Source organism: Leiobunum rupestre, chromosome 3, assembly GCF_980474605.1.
Source record: "Leiobunum rupestre chromosome 3, qqLeiRupe1.1.hap1, whole genome shotgun sequence".
NCBI lineage: Eukaryota > Metazoa > Arthropoda > Arachnida > Opiliones > Sclerosomatidae > Leiobunum > Leiobunum rupestre.
This window is the reverse complement of record NC_143386.1, coordinates 2,382,580-2,401,409: the sequence shown is the minus strand read 5'-3', so window position 1 is coordinate 2,401,409 and position 18,830 is coordinate 2,382,580. Positions and strand designations below refer to the sequence as shown.

Here is an 18,830-nt window from a genome sequence, read left to right as displayed (position 1 = left end):
CCCCCCTCCCCCACCTTACCCCCCTAAATTTGTATTCAGCAAAAAACATTCTGGGTATCACCTTTTTCCAAGGAATCACTTCGCCCGTGATCCTTTTATTGTAAGACTAGAGACGATCACGAGCCTCGAAAAATTCTGGAACTGACTCACTGAAATCGAACTCAACTGATTTCTGCTTAGACGTTCTTCCCCTTTCGTTATATTTGCTTGAGAATGTTAGAGGTTAATGAGAACGTAACACTTCCCGTTAAAAAGCACGCGTGGAAGTCAAAAAAACAACAGGATTTTCGGAGAGATCTCGTTTTGTGGGTAGCTAACGACGGTCAACCGTTTTCAGCTGTAGAAGGAATTGGCTTACGTAATGTCGTTAACAGAATAGCGCCGCAGTACACATTACCTTCTCGTCGTACGCTCGTCCGTTCTCTGGACCAGTTAAATGCGGAGCTTAAACCCAAAATAAAAGTATTTATTAATTATCTTTGTTTTGGATCGTACCTAGTTTTAATTATTTTTTTTAAACGTAACAGATATTGTTAGGTCAAGTTAAAAAGAAACAACTGCATATGACCATCGATATTTGGAGTTCTCGAATGCGACAATCTGTTATAGGAGTTCGATGCCAATTTATAAACGAACTTTGGGAACTCAAAAACTTGTTGCTTGGGTTCTCGCATTTTCCAGGACGACATTCGGCAGACGCCATTCTCGCAAAAGTACACGATATTATGGCTGACACTGGAATTACACCCAGCATGGTAATTTTGAAATTTACCTTTTTTTGTCACAAGCTTGATTTTTTTGGTGTTCATATTAATACAACCCAATTTAAATTACAGATTTTCTCAGTTTGCGGCGATAACGCCGCAAACATAACAAAGGCCTTTAATATGAATGATGTTTTTGAAACTCCTTGGACAACGAACTACAACGACAAAGAGAACAATACAGATGTATTGAAAAATGAACTTGATTTTTGTAAATATATATAATTCTTCATTGCAGATTCAAATTATCAAATATTTATTATTTTCCCCTGGTCCTTCTTAGATCAACCGTCGGACCAAGAAGATTTTAAAATACTACCACCCTTGACCAGAAAATGTTGCGTTTGTCATTCTTTGCAATTAGTCGTCAATGGTGCCATGAAAAGTTGTAAAAAAACTAAAAAAATATCTAACAAACTGATGTCGTGGATAACATTTCTTCGTCGCTCTGCGAAATGGACGCATTTTTTTATTTCTCATTCTCCTAGAGGGCGGGATATAAAACAGGCCGGCGGCGTTAGATGGAACTCTATGTTCATGGCCATTGAACGTTTAGTCGAGGTAAATATATTGAAAATTCAAGAACATTTAGATACTTAGAAGCTTGGAGAAACTTAGCATCATATTAACATAAGATTACAATATTTTACACTTCTTATTCTTTACATACAAAACGTTTAATGAGAGCTAGATACTCTATAGCGGTATTCAGCGGCGTTTTGCGTCCGCTTGCTCTCATGTCTCGCGTAGCCTTTAACAGCGTCTCGCTAGGGTTGATTTTCTTCCCTGTGATGACGTCACTACGTTACTAGCTCTCTGTAAAATATTTCCCAAAGAGACATACTTAATGAAGAATGTTATAGACTTATGATATTAATATACTCTAATTACCTCAATCGGAAAAACTATTTTTTTCGGATAATATAACGCCATATATTATAGTTTGTTAAGGGAAAAGATTAAATTAACTCCCAATGAATTTCATACAGCAAAATTCTTATTATATTATCATTTATTATTCGGAGTTAATTCCACGAAAAAATATTTTTTTTTAATGGTTTTCCCCCGTTTTAGCCAGGAATGATAGAAGCGCTTCAAAAAACAATTGAAGCTGCGAGGAAAGAAAAACAATGCACAGACTCAATAATTCTACCTATTGAAGATGATGTGCATCAACTAAAGGAGATTTTACAGTTATTGCACCCCTTTAAAGTCGCAACTGATAAATTTCAATCTGGAGGGCCAGTCGCGGCTTTGGTCATTGGCAACCTGCTTCGGGTATTTATAAATTTGAGAAGCGCGAGAAATCCCTACTTTAAAACCTTAAAGAAGGAACTTCTTGAGACGATGGCATCCCGCTTTACAAAAGAAATGACAGACCCCGATTATGTAATAGCTTCCATCCTCGATCGCAGACAAAAGCTTGGTATATTTAAAGGTAATATATGTTTATAATATGTTTGAGAGCGTCAGTGTTTCTTTCAGAAACTTTATCCGGGGTGGGAGCTCCCGGTAATTCGGGGGTGGGGGTGTCCGGCATTTTTCTATTTGGCGTTAAATTTTGATTAAATTTTCTCGAAACTCTGGTGGGGGGAAAACGTACTTTGGGGCTTCACCCCCCCCCCCGATAGACGCCTGAAATAAACACTGCTTACTGGAGAAACTCCCAAAATTGCATTTAATTAGTTTAATTTTTACTTAGGACCATACGCGAACCCCGAATGGTTTACGGAATATCCAAATTTTAAGTGCCCAAATGAAATGGAGGCAGTTTCGATTATTCGGAAAACTTACGAAGAACAGAAAAAGTATGAGGAACCGCAAGCCAAAAAAAATGAGTTAGAGTTTCCAGACATTCTTGATACATTTCATGATTTACAAGATCAAGAACTTCAAATGTATTTACAAGAAACAGTTCTTAGGAGTAACTTAACAATTCTGGAATATTGGAAAATGATTAATGTATCATATCCAGTTTTGGCTAAATTAGCCAAAAGGTATCTCTCAATACCGGCAAGTTCCGCGGACGTTGAGAGAATGTTCTCAATTGCTGGAAACATAACTAGATACCGCCGATCTAGTATAACCGTAGAACACGTGGCGGCTTTACTAGTGATTCGCGAATACAGTCACATGTTTTCCAATTAAATTCTCGTAGTTTCATTCAAGCCATCATCATGATTTATGAGCTCCTTCAATAAATGTTTTACCGTAGTAAAAAGTGTTATCTAAAATGATTTTGTTTACATTACACAGCACGTATATAGTATTAGCTTCGGCTTAAGAGACGTCCTAGTATATACTATATACTAGGACGTCTCTTAAGCCGTAGCTAAAACCGGCATACCTGACAGACTTGAGTGGGGCTTGCTAATCGAAATTGTGAGTTACGTGGTTTTAACGCGAACTAATTGGTTACGTAGTTTTAGCGCTAACTAATTAGTTACGTGGTCTTAGCTCTAATTAATGAGAAACATTGCTTTTAGTGCTAAGTAATGAGTTACGTGGTGTTAGAGCGAAGTATGACAATATTGTAAAACGTCGAAATTTTTTACACTTACGACCAAACGTTTTTAAAAGCCTAGTTTCACTCCAAATGATCAAATCCCGAAAAAAGGATTCTGGCGGGTTACGGGTATGTGGCTAGTGACTACCCCTTTCTATTCATCTCACTTAGGCGCGCGCTTAACGTGTAAACCTGTTCTTCGTCTACCTCTATGGTACCACTGATAATCCGATTATATCCCCCGCGTTTCGTCAGTTGAAACCCACTAGACATTTAAATTGTCGCAAAACCTATCCAAACGTGTAAAAATAACATGTTTACTTGTTAGCAGACACATCATTTGGGATTGGGAGTGAGTGAGACCGGAAAAATGAATTGCGAAAGGACGAGCCTAAACAGTAAACTAGAATTTTCTTTCATTATCAAATTAAATATAAATATAAATAAAAATATAAATATAAATAATTTTTTTTAAAAAAAATCAAAGTTGTAAAGTAAAAAGTCGTACTTACATTTTAATTTTAAAATTATTGTTTCCAGATGAGAGGCACACTTCACAATAGAAACGCGAAAATTTCCATTTACGTGCCCCCATAATTTTGATTATTTAAAAAATATATAAATTTTTAATTTCAATTTAGTTTAAAACAATGTTAATATTTTGGTTTATAATTTAATTTATATTAATGATAATATTTCATAAATCTACATATTTTCTAAGATATTCCCTAGCCGTTCAACCATTTAGGTAAATATCTATTATCATAAGTAGCATAATAACAATAAGTAGGACGATTAACGATATTTACAACGAAACTTAATTTTATAGTGATTGCGCAATCAAGATGTTTTATGAGTGTCTAAAATATGCAAGACCTCCGCCTAAGCCGAATTTCTGGTTTCCGGTAAATACGCTTAAATAATAAAAATTAAAAAAGATTTTTCGGCGCCACGAACCTAAGTAGGTTTTTTCTGACGTGATTGGTGCGCGAGCTTCAAACCAAGGCAAAGTAGTCTCGTGAGTCGTGACTCCAGAACGTGATCTCAGATATTAGGCTCAAATTTTTAACCAGCAGTATTCACCAAGGACGGTAATTAAGTTGCAAGTCCCAGTTACAGGTTGAAGAGATTAATCAGTGTCGAAAAAAGGTTCGGTTGGAAAATGGCCGTTAAAGCAACAGGAAGTGTCGTACTTATTGTTATTATGTTACTTATGCTGTTATCAATATAATAAAACTCCAATAGAGTTGAATAGACCCATAACCAGATACCAGAGAGGGGCCGCATACGAGGCTTAAGTGAGACCTCTGGACGGAACATCCTGTTTGTGACGTTTTGAGCCACGTGACCGCCATTGAAATATACAGGCGGAAGTAAGGAAACGGATGTTCCGTCCAAATGCTGAGTTGCCAAGGCCGCGTCAAAACTCTAAGAAGGAATTCTTCTCTTGAGAAGAGTTCTTCGTGATAATTTTTCTCCCCGTGGGAACTCGCTAAAACGCGTCAAATGTAAAATGATTCGTCTAAAGATGGCGGCTTACAAAGTTACGATAATCCCACGAACGTAATAAACTAAGCCTTTGACAATTAATATTATTTTTACAGAATTTCACGACAATATATGAAGGAAGGAAAGATTTTATTTATAATTTAAAAGGAAAGGTTTCATAGAAAATTTAACTAACCATTCTATATTCTCTGAAATTAAAAATCGTCCACAAAATTATCATAATGTTTATTTTCTTCAGCATCAAGCAAACTTATTAGAATATTAGCTGCCATTTTTATTTGTAATTTGACCGAGTGAGAATGCTCGGAGGCCTTAATACTAGGTAACGTTGCTCCAGCCGTCGAAAACGAGAGAGAAAATCCAGTCTCGATAACTACCCCCCCCCCGTCCCATTATGCAAAGAAGGAAGAGAGGTGCGGTTGTGCACTACTCTGGCTAAGCCCAATTTTGTGTGAAGTTTGAAATTAATTAAAAAATTAGATTCACCGATTCAAATTGTTTCTCATAATGTTTCCACCTATTTTTCAACCACAAATCGATAGAAAGTAGCTTATTTCTTTTATTTCATTGTCCCTTTAAAGTTAATTAAAGGGTTTTTAATTTAAAAAGATATTAGTTTAAGGCGATTTAAAGTCTACGGAATTTTTTGGGGAAAAATCTCGTTCATCCCAATTTACGTACGAAACTTCACCATTGTGACAAAACTTAAAGCTACGAATTTCCACAAAATAAATTTCGTAGAGATTTACCAAACGAACGAACTTCGAAAATCGGTTCATCGATTTGAATTTTGAAATGGAGGGGAGGGGGCAAACGTTTCGTGGTTGAATCTGCCGTAGACGAAACACCCGCGCTTAAGCTCGATTCGAAGAACTAGTCTCGTGACGAACTTTTTACCGGACTTCGTCGTCCGTGTTGATCGCGCGGCGAAGGGGTAAACGGCGTTCAGGGGGGAACTCCTTCAGATAGTGAATGCTTATAATGGGGGCGCGGAAGCGAATGTTTCACTGGCGTCGAACCCCCAGCCGAGTCTCTGACGAACCACCTTTCAAAGAGGAGGGGGTTGTACTACTCCAGCGCTTGCGAATGTTTCAGACAAGAGTGGAACTAAGATAGTTCATCGGGAGAGAGAATCGTAGTAAATTTTTCGTTCGAAACCAGTTTTAACGACCCTAGTCAGACCATTTCCGAACTATCTACGGAACTATGGATCTTTTGTCAGTGATGAATGGCGCGCGAAGCATTTCACGCCGGCTCATTCATTGACGGAAAACTTGTTAAAATGAATTTTTGCTCAAATTGCCCACGTATGGTATTTTATCAGGTGATTATAGTTCAATCTTAGTGTGGAAAACCCCGTTTAGTTAAGCCTTTTTCTTAGCACCACCTTTACTACTTCTGTTGTTGGTTTTCATATTATCCCGTCAACTCAAAATAATATTTTCTTTTATTATTGTTATTGTAACATTAATCGAAAATTAACTGGACTCACGAAATATCCACATGAAAATGCTCATTTCTAAATTGCTGTAAAATGTTACTTCCAAAATAAATTTACTTCGTTAAAATAATTTATAAAATAGGAAGATAATTAATTTTTTTTTTGGAATTCGAGAGCAAATCTATCACAAAATCCAAATATTTGAATTAGTAGTAAATTCCTAATAAAATTGCACTTGTTCTAACACTTAATTTGTAAAAGTAAAAAAATGATTTGGCTCAAAACATGTTCATTTTTCACAGACAATTACAATACAATAACATGAGACGTAAAAACATTTGGGTAGTACCAACTTTTTATTTTTTATGACCTATTATTTCAGTGACAAAATGTAGTTTTTGGGAAAAATGCCTGGGCCGATCAAATGAACACACCCTGTAAAGATATTCTTGCTTAAGAAAATAAACCGTTGGAATTTAGGTTTTCTCACCTTTCTTTTCCTAGATACGAAATTTCTTAACGTTCTGGGTATGGTAGCTAATTTACAAAATGGTGACAAAGGCTTTTTAAAGTGTATTAGTTACCTCTGTGCACAATTTAGCTTGTAACTCAAATTGTTGCCTTAATCAAATGTAGTACATGCAGTTGCGGCCTGTTTAACAGTTATTCAGGTTAATTTAAAACCCTTAAGATTACTATTCCAGGAAAACTTAAACCTGTCATTTTATTTTGGGTTGTTGCAGATGGAGATTTTAATAAATTTGATTTCAGACCCCAAAATACCGTACTGATTCCAGCGGTTTCAACAGTGAATGTAACGTCTCTTTTGGGAGCTTTCCTATACATTTTTAAATCTAGGCGACCATTTTGAGCCTAACCATGACATGCTAGGATTGTGAAGCCATTTCACCAAAAGCAATGATGTCATTAAGGAAAGACAAAAGATGGATCTTTAGGATTTGAACAACTTAACATGTTAAGGTGGTGCCTTAGGTTATGAGCCTAGCTGTTTATAATTAGATTTTTAACGCTGAGCTTAGGCGGAGTTGCTCACTTAAACGTTGCTGCGAAACTTAAATTGATATTAATATTGTAACTCTATGATGGTGCTGAAAAAGGTAGTGCAATTCAGTTGTATATTTGACTAGCTGTTTCCTAGATAGCCAGAATTTTTACACACTACATCCAAAAAGAAAAATCGTTTTACTGTTCGATTTAATAACTATAACAATAATAGTAATAATCAACTAGGCTAATACCCAAGGCACCACCTAAGGCCCAAGTCATCGAGCGACATTTAATGCATTTAAACAGGTGGCTGGGTTATATTACGTAAGAGGGTGGTATCAAGACCTACATGCCACGCAAGCCAATAGCTCCCTTCACCTACTATTATTTTTAACCTGTTTGGCTGTTTCAGAAAAGTCTGGCACAAATTTACAGGTCCTAAGAAACGTATATTGATCACGTCAATGGGAAGAAAGTTACTAATTGAATTTAGGTTTTGTTCTTAAAATTCAATTGCTACAAATTTTACCAAATTACAAAAAATTAACAAAATAATCAGCTGGGGCAACTACAAATTAGTCTTCAAGGCGTGTGACGAATTCGCGACCGAAAACTATGGTTTCGCACCCTAACGGCGGCGGTCAGAACTACTCGTTGGAAGTCAATTTTAATGCCGTGAGGATGCAAACAAGTTAGAAACTTTAGCAGACGCTTGGTGTAATTAGACCCCTTATACGGTTCGGCACCTTCACCTCATCTAAACCCGTTTCGGTAGCGTATAGTTTAACAGCGATCAATTATGCGTTGTCGTAGGTCCAATGTTGCGGACTTCAGTCTTGCGTACCAATTGTTCAAGATGTCCTCAGAAATAAAAGTTGAGTATGGATAGAAATTCGTGTTCTTTGAGTAACAAGAAGTAAAAACGTCTTATGAGATAAGTGAATATAATTTCTACAAGCAAAGCTTATTTAGCGCTTGCATCTAGAACCTGAAAGCTAAAATGAGAGTTTGCTCGGTCCTACACAAACCACATTCGTTTTCTTTCTGCTAGCGGTAGGTCATCAAGAAGCTTCGGTTAAGCGTTTTGAAGAAAGGTTAGAACGACTCACTAGTAAGTCTTGGTGGCAAGGACGTATATAAGGGGGGAAGGGTTAGGGGGTACAACCCCCCCCCCCTTAGGACCCGATTCCTTTCTTACGAAAGGAACGCAACATTAAGAAATAAACAGTAAAACGTAAAAATGAATTGAAATATCCGCCACGCAACACAGTAAAATATATTAATATATTAATAGGATCATTATTATTATCATTTTCTCGCAAATGTATTAAAAAATGTCGTTTGATACACGTGCAGAAATGTCATTGTCACTCGTCCCGAGTCTAGCCAGTACTTTAAATATGCGTTATTGCTAACGAAAAATTTGCCGCTCGCTGCGCTCGCGATTTCATCTGGTTGTGTTATAACCCATCCCTCTCCTTAGACTTTTTATATCTACGTGCTTGCTTGGTGGTAGAAATAAGGTACAATTAATTAGTCGCCCAAAATAACGTTGAGCTAAACTGCACATGATGTGACCTAACGGTATCCGCGTGTGGATTTTCTTGCTGCTACTCATGACGAATATGTTAATTAAACGTTCCGTCACGGAAAAACATTTGCGGATTTGGAAGCTGTCATTGTGGAAAGTGTTACTGATACAAGCGCCGCGCTTCCACCGCATTTCCCTGAGCGAGTCCATACATAGGATGAATATCGGAATTTTCTGATTCGTGAAGTACGCCATAGTAAAGCAGGTTTAACATACGAAAGTGAAATTAATTATTGAGGCCCCTCAATTTATTGCAAAATTGAGCCTCTTAATCGTCCCTAAAACTCTTAGAACGTTTACTATTTAATGAGACAAGCCAACTACATTCAGTGTATTAGCATTCAGAAGAAAAAACACGGAGTTGAGCTAGATACATTCCAAAACGCCTCACAAGGTGGGGTAAATTTGTACTAACTTGTGGCCTAAGAACCATAAAAAAACGTTTCTACAGATCTTTTTCACTCCATGTTACCGAAAGAACACACCTGTTAATAGTCTTAAATGGATGCCGTACCAATTGTGATTTCTCTTCTTTTCGCAACTTGTAGTATTTTTATATTATGGGAACAAAACATGTAAACAATTTAAATATGAGGAATATTTGCATACTTTATTCATCAGATCTGCAGTCGGTTCGTTGTGGCACTTTAAATCATCTGTTGTGCCGTTGAATTTATATTAGCGAAGTATTCTAGAGTTGTATTGCCTACACTATTATCCACGCTCTGGTAATCGCTTAGTAAGAGCGTGCAAGAAAATCGTTATAAATCATACACATTCTCACTATATATATACATTAATAAATTTTACCGTTAATTAATCCGCAAAGCCGTTATTAATTCTTTAACAAATGTTATTTATTAGTCTTAATAAATTGATTTCTAAGAAATCTTTTAAGGACTTTTAATTTTTTCAACAAATCCATACAATATTTAATAACGGTACGAAGGATTAAACTTCAGAAGACTTATAAATGTCTTTTGGGGTTAAAAAATAGTATTTGTAGATTTGCGACGCTCTGTTTCCCACGCGGCACAATGGCACTTTAGAATCAATCATTAGTATTTAATTTCGTTCTAGCGGTTGCATTTAATTGTTTTAAAACTTTCCAAATTCAATAAAACGTTTAAGGTTTCATTAAGCCCAGTTATTTAAACATATTCTAAGTTAATTTAGTAAAAACTTTATTGAGCATTTATATATAATTGGTCAACGGAAATCGACAGCTTCTAATGCCGCATTCAAACACTTTTTATAAAAGAACAAGCGTTAAAAGTGCATATTTATATGATTTAGAAAATTGATCTACTAAAGTTTTGGACAAAGTTTTTTAAAGCTTTGTTGGTGAGATTGATCTTAAAATAAATAAAAAATAAATAAAGAAATATATTACGTTATACGCGCTGAAAAATTGAGAGCCACTTTTAGTTCTTACTCATTGGATTTAGTATACTGGGGAAAAAAGGTGAAGAATAAGATTGTTATGAAAACAATTTTTGTAAATGAATCTCACGTGTTAAAAAAAATCACTGAAATTGCGAAACAATTCCTTTTTTTCTTACTGATTTGAGAGATTATTTTATATCGAAATGTTCATTAAGATATTATCATGAAGCAATTCTAGAGACCCCTGCTTGGGACATTACTGAAAGAACAGTTAGTTAAAATGATCATTTATTAGCATTAATCAAGACCAGTCATAATAGCCTATTTTCCGAATCAATATCGTTCCTTTTTCCTTAAATATTTTCTTTGATCGCAATAAATCACGTATGTAGAAATTTTAATTAATTTTTAGACAAAAGTATTAATAGATGGAACCTTAAACGTATTTAGAACTTTAATCAAAACGGCCATTGCTATTTCGGGTTATTTCTCTGGTACTTTACGCGCTCTGAGGAATGCAAAATGAAGGAAGGAGTAAAAATTTGCCCAATGATCGAGCAATCCTGATTTATTCGAAATATCTCTCGGGCGGCCATCAACTGTAGGCTAAACGGGAAAATCGTTTTTATATAGTAAAGCTAGTCCTGGCAATTTAATAAACCTACATTTCAGGCTTGATGGCAAACGAACCGCAAAAATGTACTTGATAAAATATAAAATAACGTCGACTAACATTTCTGCCTAAAAACCCCACTAGCCTTGTACAGTTGTTTAGCCCAATAATGGTTTCAAAGTCGTACAAGTCATCGGTTTTTAAAATTTCGTTTTAGAATTTACCATGAATAAAGCAATAATCAAAAGTTGACTAAGATAAACGAACGAAATTTTGGGTGCAATTCAGTTTTTCCATTAAACATACATCTTATGCTAAAATAAAAAAAGCTTTTTCTTAGAGAAAAGTTGAAAATATTTTAGGACCAATAAGAGATGTGCATTAAGAGCTTCATCAAACATCCACATCGTAATTATGCGATTAATTTATGGTTTGATGCGCAGGAGAACTTTCATGTATAAGAATATCGAGATCTTGATGGCAATTTGAAATATAAGTGCAGAACCGTTAGCTTAGAAACTCGGTTCCAAATAAAAAAGTGATCCATTACATTTTCGGTCAAATTTATTTTGAACTGATGTTAATTAACAACTTAATGAAGTAACGATGTTTATATTATCACGCTGACGGGTTGATAAATTTAATAATTTCTGCAAACATAATTATTATAAAGTTCATTTAAATAAATTTGTACACTCTGTTCGAAAAGTCTTCGGCCGTGGTGATTTTTGCACTAAATTAAATTTTTCTCGAAATCTATAGTAGATACGACGGGGGAACCATTGACTTGTTTTATGTAAAAAAGATTTTATCTCATAATCTTTTTTTATTTTTCGCAAAACATGCAAATACAGGGGTGAAACGCAAAATGTCATTTTCGACAACTTTTTAAATATTATGGCTACGAACCTGAAATATGCATTTTGGGAATCAGAGGGGTCGATTCATATTTAGAAAGTGTAATTGTTTGCTCACTGAGACCAACGGTTGAAAAGATATGGCGTTTGGAAGATTTTGGCAAGATTCGAAAAATACGAAACTGCTTACATAGTCCCAATTGTCCACATTTACTAAAGACCACCGAGTTTCAACAACGTTTTACAAAAATAACTGCAATTCATATATTAAGTTTAAAAAACGCTATGATTTCGTAGCACCCAAAGATTTGCATAGGGATTATTTTAAACCGGGAATGTCTTGTTATCAAACCTTTTCCTTAAAAGGAAATCTTCCGTTTTAATGGATATGGTATTTACCCTTTGAGCAGTGGCGGACTGACCATAGACTGGGCCTTCCCGATGGCAGGTGGGCCCCATGATAAGTTTGGTCAGTGGGCCCCCTTAAACCTTACACAATATTCCAACCAAACCTCAATATTAAATTATAATATCACTCAATAAAACTAAAACTGAACCTAACCCTATATTTCGTGGTAGGGTATGTCCCCCCCCCCCTGGATACGCCTGTGGTATTGGGTGGGTCCCCTTTGTCTCTTGGCAGTTCACATTTTTAGACCCAGTCCGCCACTGGCTTTAAGGAATTAAATGAATACGACAATTGTTTTTGGGAGAGGTATTTTAATGTTTTCGCGATGTTAGGCTTAACTAGATTTTGGATATAAAATACACGCGGCCGTTAGGTTCCAATATTTATTTCCAAAGTAAAAACTCTTTTCAAATTTTCGATCTTACGCTTGGTATTCGCGCTCTCTTTTTTAAAGTCACGCGCCCTATCTAAAAACGTTTTAAAGAGCACGCAAAAACATTACAGGTATTGTCATAAGTTAATGATACCTGTAAGTAGACAAATGGCTATGCAAGCTACGGCAGATATGTTGGTCCATATTGACCTATACTATCTCCGAACTCGGTATCAATCTAGCCTTAACATACATATGTCAACTGCCAAAGCAAACGTATTTCTAATCCCGTTTGGTGTAAGGCTAGCTTGAACTGCCGCAAGCGAAATAGTTTTCGGTATTCCACTTTGTATATTCGTTCCCCCCGCAGAGGCAAGAATCGTCTCCACTTCCACCCCACTAAGATTCGCCTACTACTATTTGCCAATCTTGACCGCACAGCTGCGCTGGCTCCGAGATATTTCTGAAATTCTCAATTTTCACGGAAATCGAAGAGACAGGTTTGACGTCACGTTTTCTAGGAAGAGATACCACCTCTTAAGTGATTGTTTGTCTATTTAGACGAATCATTAACTTATGAGATTGTTAATTGGGTGGTCATAGTCCGTGGACGAAAGCAGCGGATATTTTCGCAACGTGAGATAATAATCTCAAAATATTTAACGAAACATGTCTGGAAAAATTAGGGAGTTGGCCTTTCTACAAATTCAGCTACGCTTGCCGAACATGTTTTTATGTTGCTCTTACGTCATAGTATCACGGCTTTATTAGAATAGTTTTGAAACGAGCAGTATGAACGCGCACATGAAAATCCGAGTTTAATCTCGCCTTAAGCGCGCGCTCGTAATATTACCAAAGTTAAAGCAGTTACGTAGCAGCTAAATTAAAACAAGGCCACGTCAAAGTATAGAAACAATTATTGGATAATAGGGATCATAAATAATTAAGAACTTGGCATAAATAGAGTAAATTACAAGAGACAAAAGTTAGATTTCTTAACTGTGTTTGTTAATTCTGGGGAAATTAAACAAAATACAATATCAAAGGTAAAAATTAATAAGGAATTGCGTCTCCTCTCCTCCTTACGCACTCTGTTAACCTTCGACGGAAGGAATTTGTTAGCGGTCTTAAATATACCGCGGGCAAAGGGGTTAAAAGCATCGTTGACCATATTTTTTAAATCCTCGACACTGTTTGGAATCCTACGCTCCATCAGATAAGTAATTCTCGACCAGAGGTTTTCCATTGGGTTGAGGTCGGGAGACAAAGGCGGCCAGTCGAGAAGTTCCACATCTTCAGCCTCTAGGAACGCTCTCGTTGCCCTAGCAGTATGAGCCGGACAATTGTCTTGCATGAAAAAGACCCTTATATAAAACTAGAAAGGTTAAAATACTACCTCGGCGAGTAAACAAAAATATATAGAAATACTCACCTTCCAGCGCCTTCGAAACCGTATATAGCCGCTAGCGAAGGTATCATAGAATCCCTTAGAATTGCAATATACGATTGCGCGTTTAGGCGGCCGATTACGTGTCTTAAAATACCAGCTTGTCCATTTCCTAAACAGCCCCAAACATTAACTGAGAAACGCCCACTTGTTTTGGTTCGTGTTATGTTTCTGGAGTAATTGCGTTGGTTCACGTTGCGAAAATATCCGCTGCTTTCGTCCACGGACTATGACCACCCAATTAACAATCTCATAAGTCAATGATTCGTCTAAATAGACAAACAATCACTTAAGAGGTGGTATCTCTTCCTAGAAAACGTGACGTCAAACCTGTCTCTTCGATTTCCGTGAAAATTGAGAATTTAAGAAATATCTCGGAGCCAGCGCAGCTGTGCGGTCAAGATTGGCAAATAGTAGTAGGCGAATCTTAGTGGGGTGGAAGGGGAGACGATTCTTGCCTCTGCGGGGGGAACGAATATACAAAGTGGAATACCGAAAACTATTTCGCTTGCAGCATTTCAAGCTAGCCTTACACCAAACGGGATTAGAAATACGTTTGCTTTGGCAGTTGACATATGTATGTTAAGGCTAGATTGATACCGAGTTCGGAGATAGTATAGGTCAATATGGACCAACATATCTGCCGTAGCTTGCATAGCCATTTGTCTTCTTACAGGTATCATTAACTTATGACAATACCTGTAATGTTTTTGCGTGCTCTTTAAAACGTTTTTAGATAGGGCGCGTGACTTTAAAAAAGAGAGCGCGAATACCAAGCGTAAGACCGAAAATTTGAAAAGAGTTTTTAGTTTGGAAATAAATATTGGAACCTAACGGCTGCGTGTATTTTATATCCAAAATCTAGTTAAGCCTAACATCGCGAAAACATTAAAATACCTCTCCCAAAAACAATTGTCGTATTCATTTAATTCCTTAAAGCCAGTGGCGGACTGGGTCTAAAAATGTGAACTGCCAAGAGACAAAGGGGACCCACCCAATACCACAGGCGTATCCAGGGGGGGGGGGAACATACCCTACCCCGAAATATAGGGTTAGGTTCAGTTTTAGTTTTATTGAGTGATATTATAATTTAATATTGAAAGTTTGGTTGGAATATTGTGTAAGGTTTAAGGGGGCCCACTGACCAAACTTATCATGGGGCCCACCTGCCATCGGGAACGCCCAGTCTATGGTCAGTCCGCCACTGCTCAAAGCGTAAATACCATATCCATTAAAACGGAAGATTTCCTTTTAAGGAAAAGGTTTGATAACAAGACATTCCCGGTTTAAAATAATCCCTATGCAAATCTTTGGGTGCTACGAAATCATAGCGTTTTTTAAACTTAATATATGATTTGCAGTTATTTTTTTAAAACGTTGTTGAAACTCGGTGGTCTTTAGTAAATGTGGACAATTGGGACTATGTATGCAGTTTCGTATTTTTCGAATCTTGATAAAATCTTCCAAACGCCATATCTTTTCAACCGTTGGTCTCAGTGAGCAAACAATTACACTTTCTAAATATGAATCGACCCCTCTGATTCCCAAAATGCATATTTCAGGTTCGTAGCCATAATATTTAAAAAGTTGTCGAAAATGACATTTTGCGTTTCACCCCTGTATTTGCATGTTTTGCGAAAAATAAAAAAAGATTATGAGATAAAATCTTTTTTAAATAAAACAAGTCAATGGTTCCCCCGTCGTATCTACTATAGATTTCGAGAAAAATTTAATTTAGTGCAAAAATCACCACGGCCGAAGACTTTTCGAACAGAGTGTACTTCAATATTCATTAGACGTATAACTTGATTAAAAAAGTCAACATTAGACACATTTCTGATGAGAAGTATAATTTTTATTGGTTAAAACATTAAAGAAAACGCACCGATAGCGTCCAAAGAAAATTCACTTAAATCAATTGAAATAATCGTTTGCGGGTGAAAGAACAAGACTGGAGGAAACAAACAAATATTTTCTTGTGGCTCCTATGAAAAATTTCGAATAAATTGTTAACTTCGTGATATTTAATTATTACTTTAATATTTTATCATAGATTCTTAAAAAGATTAAACAAAAAATAATTTTTGAGATGTTTTGTGAAAAATATAACTTTTACTTGCTTTTAGAATCGAACAATAGTTTCATTTTGGCAAACCCTTATGGCTAAACACAGAAATCGAATGGAAATTATTAATTAACTCATCCACCCAAAAACGTTACGAATTAATACCACAAAAGGTTTAAAACCACATGTTATAAGGAAGATAAGTTAATGACTAAGGTGAAACCAGTGGTGATTATAGTTCACATTGTAGAAAGGTTCTAAGTGTAAGCCATAAAGCGTTAAGTGTTTGACGACGAAAAGCCAAAAAGATCTTTAAGAAAACCTTATAAATATCTTTTATGTAATTAGGAATTACTTTAAAAACGCTTTAAAATGTAAAGGATGATAAAATACGCGAAATAGTAGATTAGTCCATTATTAAAAGGGATAATATAGCAAAATCCTAAACAAATTTGAAAATAAAAACTTACTAATAACTCGATCTATTTGATCCGAGATTTGCGTTTTTTGTTTGCTCGAAGACCTATTGGTACGAGTTATAAGTAAGTTTTTTTATTTTATATTATCCCTTTTAATTATGGACTAATCTACTTTTTCGCGTATTTTATCATCCTTCTCACAGTCCATTGGTGGTTTCTTCTAACTTAACTTATCGTATACATATACTATTCTCCACCACACTCCCCCCCTTTTCGGCTTTCCGTTGCTTTGCAACGCGTTTTGAAATTTTTAATGTTTATGCTTAGTTTCTCTTTTATATATTACAGTCGCCCACCAGATTTCCCGCACGGTACTGATAAGTTCCAAATAGAACGAAACCGGTATACCGTCGGAATTTCAGGATATTTTATTTTGTTTTTATGTAGTTTATACTCGAAGATCTTTTTGCTCCGAGATTCGCGTTTTTTGATTGCTCAAAGACCTATTGGTACGAGTTATTAGTAAGTTTTTTTAATTTCTTAAAATTTGTTTAGTAATTAGCTATATTATCCCTTTTAAATAAAGGACTAATCTACTTTTCGCGTATTTTATCATCCTTCTCACAGTCCATAGGTGGTTTCTTCTAACTTAATTTAAAATGTAGGCCCATTACACACAAATTATATTCTGAAGACCAACTCCCAATTTTAACTCCCAAACTAAATTATCCAAGTGTAGATAATGGATTATGTTTTATGATGTCTAAAATTTTACATTAAGTAAGGTACTGCAAATGATAAAAAAGAAAACGTTTCAGTGCTTTAAAAGCACTTAAACTCTTAATAGTCTAAGTTCTTCAGTGCGTTGCAGCATTTCACCAAGCTGATAAGTCAGTTCTGAAAATTATCCATTTAACCTCCAGAGGATTTTTTATTTTACAGCTCTTGATCGCAAAACTTTCCCCAGAAGGACGTCGAAACGATTTAAAACAAATTATAAAGTTTGAATAGTTATTTCCAAACTTTTCAATTTAAAGACGCTTAAGCGCATTATTTGCATTGAATTTCATTTGGTTTATTTCAAATGTATTACAAGATAAAAGTTTCGAAACAAAAGCTTTCTCAAAAGTATAAAAAATGGAGATTGTTAGGTTTCTGGTAAAAGTCGCTCGCATGGCTAGGTTTAAATTATAATTCACAGCATTAAGGAGCCTATTTTCAATCAATTTAAAGAATGGTCATACAAAAAGTCTTTACCTTAGTCATATTTCTAATTGCGATTGCAAATATAGTACATATCAAGTATTGCAACAACAAATTTTATGTTTTTAACTCACGCTCTTGAGTTTGGGTTTTTTACTCATTTTCTTTGGTTTCAAAACTCCTTTTTTTCCAGATTAATGGTCAAATATTAGGGCTCAAACTCTAATTCCTATGTTAATATAAGATAATTTACGAGCTCAAGGGAAACATTTGTAAATTAAATTATTTAAAATACGGGTCATCTAGGGGTGAATTTGTTTTTGTCATCCGGCTACGTCGAACGGCTGCTAAGATATGGCCTATCAAACATTCGGGTCTCATTCGTAAAATTCTAAAATGCTCGAGGCGACCGAGAAATAATATCTTAAGGTTGAGGAAAAAAACAACTTTCGTCGTTTCATTGCGGGTAACACAATAAGCATATATATATATATATATATATATATTAGGCATTTTAGAATTTTCCGAATGTTCGATAGGCCATATCTTAGCAGCCGTTCGACGTAGCCGGATAACAATGACACTTTCTAAATATGAATCGACCCTTGTGAATCCAAAAATGTAGGTTTCAGGGGCGTAACATCATTATTAAAAAAGTTGTCAAAAATGATATTTGGCGTTTCCGGCGGATGTGGAAATGATACACGTGAATCAAGACATAGGTATGAAAGATATTATAGGAAAAAGGTCAGCTACGCTGAGGAAAAAGGAGATATACAGGGTCTTTTTTTTTGCTCGGAAAAGTGTTTTTTTTCAAAAACTATTTATAGTACCGATTTCAAATTTGGAAGGTCAATTCTCTATACCGGGGGACATCAGTTTGAGAAATTTGAGCGTTTTCGGTAATGTTTTTCACCAATTTTGAAAAATTATTTTTCGACCACTAGGTGCGAGATAAAAAATTTCTATTATAAAGTTGTAGGCCGTCATCGAAAACCCTTAAAAATTGTTGACTCGACGAAAAACAATTTATTTATCAGTGAAAATTCGAGCTTGAAAAATTTACAAGTTGGTGAAGCCAAATTACGATTGTTTGAAACGATAATTGAAACCGAATTACCTAATCCAGTTGAAACTTTGGTTAAAAAAACGACCGGATTTAAAAAACACGAGGCTATAGGTCAATCCTAAACATGCATTGGGTATTTAAAGGAAAACTTTGGGAGATTATTATCAGTG

The 18,830-nt window shown here is 35.7% G+C and overlaps 1 protein-coding gene across 1 annotated transcript; it reads left to right on the top strand.

Annotated features, from left to right (window-relative positions):
* Positions 1-213: 213 nt before the first annotated feature.
* Positions 214-2,912, top strand: LOC149949092 (uncharacterized). Its single transcript, XM_090169341.1, has 6 exons — positions 214-462; positions 528-755; positions 837-975; positions 1,048-1,325; positions 1,839-2,190; positions 2,467-2,912. The coding sequence occupies exons 1-6, from the start codon at positions 214-216 to the stop codon at positions 2,910-2,912; spliced, it is 1,692 nt and encodes a 563-aa protein (XP_090025467.1).
* Positions 2,913-18,830: the final 15,918 nt, after the last annotated feature.

Bases quoted from the DNA above. Each gene is read 5' to 3' on its own strand.
- LOC149949092 (XM_090169341.1), top strand. From the start codon at position 214: ATGTTAGAGGTTAATGAGAACGTAACACTTCCCGTTAAAAAGCACGCG. The intron at 463-527 runs GTATTTATTAAT...TAAACGTAACAG, and splicing joins AGCTTAAACCCAAAATAAAA to ATATTGTTAGGTCAAGTTAA. The intron at 976-1,047 runs GTAAATATATAT...GGTCCTTCTTAG, and splicing joins GAAAAATGAACTTGATTTTT to ATCAACCGTCGGACCAAGAA.